General features: G+C 35.5%; 1 protein-coding gene across 1 annotated transcript in view; it reads left to right on the top strand.

Moving 5' to 3' along the window:
• The window catches only part of LOC107674162 (potassium voltage-gated channel subfamily H member 6-like), a 45,489-nt gene that overhangs the window by 14,229 nt on the left and 23,158 nt on the right, over positions 1-8,102 (top strand). The window contains exons 4-6 of the mRNA XM_016468061.1: positions 928-1,031; positions 1,117-1,366; positions 3,581-3,783. Coding sequence (XP_016323547.1) covers positions 928-1,031; positions 1,117-1,366; positions 3,581-3,783 — 557 coding nt within the window. The remainder of the gene's footprint in view (positions 1-927; positions 1,032-1,116; positions 1,367-3,580; positions 3,784-8,102) is intronic.

The following is an 8,102-nucleotide window of genomic DNA, read 5'->3' as shown; positions in this document are numbered from 1 at the left end:
GATACCGATAACAGAAAAAATGAGCATTTATCGGCCGATACCGATATGGTGGCCGATATATCGTGCATCCCTAAAATAAGGTTAATATATGAAGTTATTTTTATTTTTAAATATATAAATGATATTAGATTATATGTAGACTATATATGGAAAATGACATTTTTAGATTGAATAATAAAAATGCATGTGCAAATATTAATAATAAACAAATTAATAGTAATAATAATAATAATTATTATTATTATTATTAATGAAATAAATACATATTTAAAGTTATCATATATAATGAATTAAAGTATAATTTAAATAAATGTTTATTTTTATTGTTAAATTGTTAACAGTACTTTTTTAGTATTACTATAAATAATTCAGTCATTATTCATTCAAAACAAATTATTTTATAATAAAATATAAAAATGAATAAATATAGTAAAAAAAATATTATTTTTTATTATTAGTAGAAATATGTTTATTTATCTAACAAATCTGATACTCATCAAATGCTTTTATCGAAAGCGACACTACATTTATTACAGGGAACATCTTAGGTTGGTAACAATTTAGTTAGCAGCCCACTTCCACACCGTAGTTATCTAATATATTCTGTAGGACAGAAAAATCGTGAAAGATCTCCTGTATATCATGATGGTTTCTCCTAGACAGCAATGTATTTAAATGGAGAGAAAATGTCTTCTCCTGCTTCATAGGTTTTCTTCCAGAGAAAAGACCCTATTAGTGTCTTCCCAAAAGTTTTAAGAGACCTCATCAGTCTCACACACTGAGCTCAGATTTGTCAGGTATGATTAAAAGGACTTCAAAACCAGAAAGACCAGAAAGACAAGAACTAATTTCTCACCAGTTATGTCTCCTGAGCTTTGAGCAAAAAATATTCCTCTTAGGTTATTGAACCTTATGTTTGTGTATCAGGTCAGAAACGTAAGATGAGGCTGCGAATGCCCTCTCTCCGTGTCAAGCGGCAGCCGTCCATCCCTACGGACCACTTTGAGGGAGTGGTGGTGGACTTCCTACAGGTACATGCGGGCATATGCGACACACATCCGAGTTAATATTGCCACAGACACATGATCTACAACTCCCCCTCTGTGTGTCCTGCAGCCCTCTCATGAGGAGGTGGCCCTGAAAGACCTCCAGATGTCTCCAGACAGCTGCTTGAAATCAGAGACCCAGGCCTTGATTCAGCAGACCCCCTCCACATGCGGCTTCTCATCCCCACTCACACGGCCCTCAGACCGGCTAGAGCCCGGCGGACCCCCTCTCAAACATAGCCACTCCAGAGAGAGCGTCCGCAGCCTCCGTCGGGCCTCCTCGCTGCACGACATCGACGGCATGAGGGACCAGTGGAGCGGTATGAGTTTTTGTGTTTGCAGTCATCTAGTTCCTAGTGTAAACAACATATTGTCACAAACATTGACTGTGCGCAAAACTTTATTATTTATATATTATCAGACAGTACCGGGGTAAAAAAGACCTCAAGGCAAGTTTGAATCTAGTGTCGGTGTAACATCTTGTCTTTGTGTGGTTTGCTGGTTGATTGAAAAAATAAAGATGATATCTCATATCACAGATTCACAGTTTGATTTAGTTTTTTTATACAACTTATAAATCTGTGTTTACCAAGCATTATTCATTAAATATACTCTTCTATCTCTAAAATTCACTCACATTTGTTCTAGATCATCAGATGTGACGTAATGGGGATATAAAACACTTAACGTGGGTTAATGTACTAAAAATACCAAGAAAAACCCAATTTCTCTCAGACAATACTTGTACCGGTAATAAACATTTACTGCAAACAACACCATAATTCACGAAAAAAGTTATTTTACATTTTTCCTTCTCCATAGAAATCCTTTTAAAAGAATCACTTTAAAATGATAAAACTATAAAACACAGAATTTCTCTTAAACCTTACTTTGTCTACAAGCAAAAGGAGGATGCTATAATCACAAGACAAAGCACATTTTCCTTAATAGAAATCCATTATAAAGTAAGGGCTTAACATAGAAATATTGTATATTGTAAGATTAGTTTTTTTGGCAGAAACTATTTATTAAAAGGAAAATCTCTAAATTTTCTAGGACATTAAGCCACATTTTCATACTGTAAAAAAAGAAAGAAAAAAAATTATTCAGCAAGGATGCATCATTGATTGATCTAAAGTGACAGTGTTACTGTTACTTTTTATCAAAGAATCATGAAGAAGTGTATCAGCACAACTGTTTTCAGCATTGATAATAATGAGAAATGTTTCTTGAGCAGCTAGAATGATTTTTGAAAGATCATGTAACACTGATGACTAGAGTAATGACTGCTAAAAATTCAGCTTTTTTACATTTTAAAATATATTAATAGAAAACATTATTTTAAATTGTAATAAAAATAAAGATATACGAGATATAAAGTCATATTGTGAGATATAAACTAGCAATTAATTTTAAGATATAAACCTAAAAGTAAAACTAAAGCCTTAATTTTGATTGATACCAGCTTCCATACTTTGACTTTCCAATATGGTGCAAAATATTTATTCTTCCAAAGCCACTGTGTCAGTATATTAACCAGTTGTAATTGTTGTTTTAATAACAGTTGAGAAAACTCAAAACACGTAAACATTATTGTCTTTATCCTTGAATTGCAGTGTCATTAGGAGGAGAAAGTGTTTATGACAAGGGAAGTGTGAGTGAAATTTAGTTCTTTCTTGTTTCTTTTTTGGTGAGACTGCCTTTTTAAATCATGAGCATTTAGATATGTGATATATGAGCAGGGGGCCCCCAGCCGGGATGGAGCGGAACAGATACTTGTCAGCTTAATACCGTACGCAGCCAGATCATTGTTGTGATCACCTCTATGGTAATTACCTCTCTGCTGTAATTAAACTCTTCCATTAGCATTGAACAGGAGTACCATGACCGAGTATAGGATGTGCTTTCAATGGAAATTAAGTGTTATATTTGAATTTATCCTTGACTACATAATAAGTCTGATCAAAACCAATTAGCCTAAAATAGCAGAATATAATAATATAATAAATAATTTAATAAAAATGAGCTAGTATCCTTTTCTAATGGAGTTTGTGGAACAACTCCAAAAAAGCAGCACAAAGCGTAATGAGCATCACAAAGCGGTCCATTTGAGCATGTTAAATTGTAACATTTAAGTCTCTGGAAGTCCAGAATGAGCCTTGTTGGCTCCCCGGTGAAATGGGCACATGTGGTGGTCTGACAGGCCTATTTCTGTAGCTGTAGTCCTAATCAATGCTTTTGTGTAACTGTGATTACCCACAGCCACCCCGATGTGCCTGCCGCTATGCATGTGTGTGCGCATGAGCTCTAAATAGTTTATCCTGTCATTTCACAGGTGTCCGTATGACTCATAGGTCTAAATGAACACTTTTTCATTGTTGCATACATAAACAGTGACATTACTGGCATTGCAATTGGCAGACGCATACAGGATGGTAGTGCAAGTCACACGGCATGACACTGTTTTAATCAAACCCTGTAATGAAAACTGCGTTTCGTTGGCTGTTTTCTTAGGTGTGATATTTCTTTTTCAGATCTGAAGCCCAGTAACCTGAACTCCACCTCAGACTCTGATTTGATGCGGCACCGCGCTGTTGGCCGCATCCCTCAGGTGACGATATCCTTCGGCTCAGACCGTGTCAGACCACCTTCCCCCACCGAGATCGAGATCATAGCACCCAGCAAGATTAAAGACCGCACACAGAACGTCTCTGAAAAGGTCACTCAAGTCACGCAGGTAATATAAAAAGTACTTGACCGTTCATCTACGTATTTCATGCAGGTGTATATATTCATGCAGATTCAGGATATTGTTCCTTATCTTTCTGTTCACTTTAGTGAGGCCTAGAGATTTTGTCATCTAACCCTATTTATTTATGGTGTTGTCGATATACAGGTTGTGATTTAAAAACAAACAAACAAATAACTGTAGATTGTAGAAACCTAATTAAGGTAAAAATTAAAGCTGTCAATCAAGTTAAAATTTTAATAAAATAAAATGCACAATGTGCCAATTAACTAATCTAATTAATTCCAATTATCATATGATATTTGATACATACACTACTGTTCAAATTTTTTGGGGTCGGTAAGATTTTTTCAGGTTTTTGAACGAAGTCTCTTATGCTCACCAAGATTGCATTATTTGCTCAAAAATACAGTAAAACTGTAATATTGTGAAATATTATAACAATGTAAAACAATAGATTGTTTTCTATTTTAATATATTTTAAAATGTAATTTATTCCTGTGATGCAAAGCTGAATTTTCAGCAACATTGCTCAACATTGATCTTCAGTGTCACATGATCCTTCGGAAATCATTCAGATATGCTGATTTGCTGCTCAAGAAGCATTTCTGATTATTTAAATGTTTAAATAAATTTAAAAATCTAATAGAACTCTTTTGTAACAATATACAAATCTTTACTGTCACGTTTGATCATTTTGATGGATCCACACTGAATAAAAAATCTCCAAACTTTTAAACAGTAGCTTATGTCAATATAGCTGAGAGAAGTTTACAAATGAAAATAAAAATAAAGACATTATTATGGCAGAGGAGTAAAAATTTTATAAATATTTTATTGAGTATTGCAGTTCATGTTCCATGAAAATCTACATTTGAAAAGATGCAATATATATATATATATATATATATATATACACACACAGTGGGTATTGAAAAGAATCACTCCTCTTTAAAATAATCACATTTTGTTGATTTGTAGCCTAAAATGAAGACGGACACAGTTTTTGTTTTATCCAGCTGTATTTACTCAGTGCAACTTATAACATCCAAGTGAAAGATATAACACCAACATGTCAGAAAAAAAATGTAAAAAACCAAATCACTGAGTTGGAAAAATTATCACCCCCTCCTAAAAATGACTTGTCAACTCAATCAGGTGTAGATAATCACCTTCTCAATGGCACACAAAGCCATTTGACATTCAACTGTGATCAGCTGTGGTCATTTTGATCAGCTCAGCATGAAAGGAGCGTTCCTGGAGCATTTCCTTGGTAGTGCAACTGAAGCAAACAGTCAACTATGGGTGGCAACTTAAGGCACTGTCAAAAGATCTCCAGGATAAAGTTGTTGACAGGCACAAGTCAGGAGATGGATACAAAAAAAATTCAAAGGCTTTTCCTGGAGCATTTCCTTGGTAGTGCAACTGAAGCAAACAGTCAACTATGGGTGGCAACTTAAGGCACTGTCAAAAGATCTCCAGGATAAAGTTGTTGACAGGCACAAGTCAGGAGATGGATACAAAAAAAATTCAAAGGCTTTATCAATGCCTAGAAGCAGAGTGAAGTCTATTATTTAGAAGTGGAAGGTATCTGGTACAACACAGACCCTCCCTGGATCAGGACGTCGCTCCAAACTGGATGAAAGAGTCAGGATGTGGCTCTTCTCCATGTGATACGAGAATCGATACGCTGGCACCAAATATTAATATTTTAATTAATAAAATAAGGTGCTCTAAATAGATTTTCCTGCTCCCAGCGTCGCTACTTCATGGCTCCTCGAGGTGGCACTCAACACATGAATGAGGGAAACATGAACACAAGTTAACTAGCTTAAGAAAAAGAGGTTTTTAATAGGATGGCGGACAGCAGTGTGAGTAAAATGATAGATGCCCCAGCCATGTTTAAGTCCAAAGTCTGGACCCACCTCGGCTTTTATACCATTGATGGGACAAACAAATTCAACAAAGCGTACACGATATGCAATAACTGCATTATTTGCATGTGCTTTAAAGCCTTGCTGGTTAAACATTTAATTTGTGTGCTGTTCTGACTCTCATGTTGTCCCAAACCTGTATTAATTTAATTCTTGTGCTGAACGCAAAAGAAGATATTGTAGGTAACCAAACAGTTGCTGGTCCCCATTAACTTTGATAGAAGGAAAGAAATACTATGGAAGTCACTGGACTGTTTGGTTACCCGCATTCTTCAAAATAACTTTTATGTTCAACAGAAGAAAGAAATTAATTCAGGTTTAAAATAACTTGAGAGTGAGTAAATGATGTCAGAATTTTCATTTTTGCAGAATGTTTGCAGAATTTTTAGCAGTTTGGACTTGAATGAAGAGAGAAACTTGCACTTAACCTTTTCACAGGCATTTTGTCTTCATAGTTAGACAGATATTGTGATGTATCATTATAGGATTGTCTACCAATGTATCAGTTATCGCTGAATTGCTGTATGAGGTACCCTGTGATTCCCACCCCTATTCCCAATGCACACAAACTTCCCAGATTCCTGAGTGCCCTGTTGTCCCCTCAGCTGTATCGTAAAATGGTTCATTACTCGAAGCGTTTCAACACGTTACACACTATTGACATGTTGTGGTCAAAGGTGGAAAAAGGTGCCTTTGCGTCCCAGACATCCCAGCCATTTTTGGACTCTTTCATATAATAAATCAATTTGTGCAATGAAAATCATATAAAGCAATAAAAAATTAAAATGTCATTGTACTTACACAAAGTATGAATAAATGAGTCTGAGAATAAATTTATATTAAAAAAATAAGCATGGCTCAAAATAAATGAAGATTGTTGTGGAATGGTCAGTTGAAGGGCTTGTGAAGCTGAACATGCACAAAACCTCACTTGTAAATATTTATTCGTATTCTGATTGTTTCTTATCAAAGAAGTCAATGAAACTTAAAACCTGCGCAATGGGTTTGCGTTATTTGAATCAGAATGCAAAGCAGTCACGTGGTTGTGTGCGAAAACGAAGCTTCGGAGGTCACAGATCACGTGGTTATGGCAAAACAAATCAAGCTCTGGTACAGTGCTTCACTGTGAGATATTTTTTGTTTTTTTGAGACAAGCTTCGAAGCCTTGGTGCCGAATGTCACATCACTACTGTTGGTTGGCAGCTTTATATCGACCAACAGCCACCCTGCCCTCTAAGACATCCGCATCGGCTGTCAAAAAAACAATATATATATATATATATACAGGGTGCGATTTGTGAACAAACCAGAGGGGGGGATGTTTTGAAATTATCCTCCCCACCCCCCAAAATAGTTTGACCACTATTTATGATATCATTTGGTCACAATGACACTTGTTTTGAAAAAAAAAAAAAAATTCCCTTGAAAATATATCAAAAATCACAGTGGCGCTATAAATATATAGATTTTTTTGGCAGCTGTTACAGAAATATTTTTACAATAGATATTCTGATTTGACCTTGAGATTAGCTTCAATATTTGACCACTATTTATGATAATACTTGGTTACAATGACACTAATAGTTCTTATTTCTGCCAGGAATGCAAAATCAATCGGGAGTGAATGACACAAACCTGTACATATTCAATTGTGTTTGCTTCCATTTATTTTAGATCAGTGCTTCACTACACAACATACAAACTTTTATTTTAAAAGTGCGCACATTGTGTATTCGCATGTTTACCTCATATTTCTTTAAATAGAATAGAACCATAATTTCTTAATGACTTGCAGAAAGACGATTCTCTGCCAATCCATCAGTCAATATTGCGTGATTATAATTCCCACATTACGGTGACGGTAAACTTTTACTTTCTGTCTCATAATACATTTACAGTGGGTACGGAAAGTATTCAGACCCCCTTCAATTTTTCACTCTTTGTTATATTGCAGCCATTTGTTAAAATCATTTAAGTTAATTTTTTTTCCTCATTAATGTACACACAGCACCCCATATTGACAGAAAAACACAGAATCGTTGACATTTTTGCAGATTTATTAAAAAAGAAAAACTGAAATATCACATGGTCCTAAGTATTCAGACCCTTTGCTCAGTATTTAGTAGAAGCACCCTTTTGATCTAATACAGCCATGAGTCTTTTTGGGAAAGATGCAACAAGTTTTTCACACCTGGATTTGGGGATCCTCTGCCATTCCTCCTTGCAGATCCTCTCCAGTTCTGTCAGGTTGGACGGTAAACGTTGGTGGACAGCCATTTTTAGGTCTCTCCAGAGATGCTCAATTGGGTTTAAGTCAGGGCTCTGGCTGGGCCATTCAAGAACAGTCACAGAGTTGTTGTGAAGCCACTCCTT

Source organism: Sinocyclocheilus anshuiensis, unplaced genomic scaffold (assembly GCF_001515605.1).
Source record: "Sinocyclocheilus anshuiensis isolate Anshui unplaced genomic scaffold, SAMN03320099.WGS_v1.1 scaffold893, whole genome shotgun sequence".
In the NCBI taxonomy this organism is placed as follows: domain Eukaryota; kingdom Metazoa; phylum Chordata; class Actinopteri; order Cypriniformes; family Cyprinidae; genus Sinocyclocheilus; species Sinocyclocheilus anshuiensis.
The sequence above is the reverse complement of the archived record's forward strand: the minus strand, read 5'-3'. Positions and strand labels throughout refer to the sequence as shown.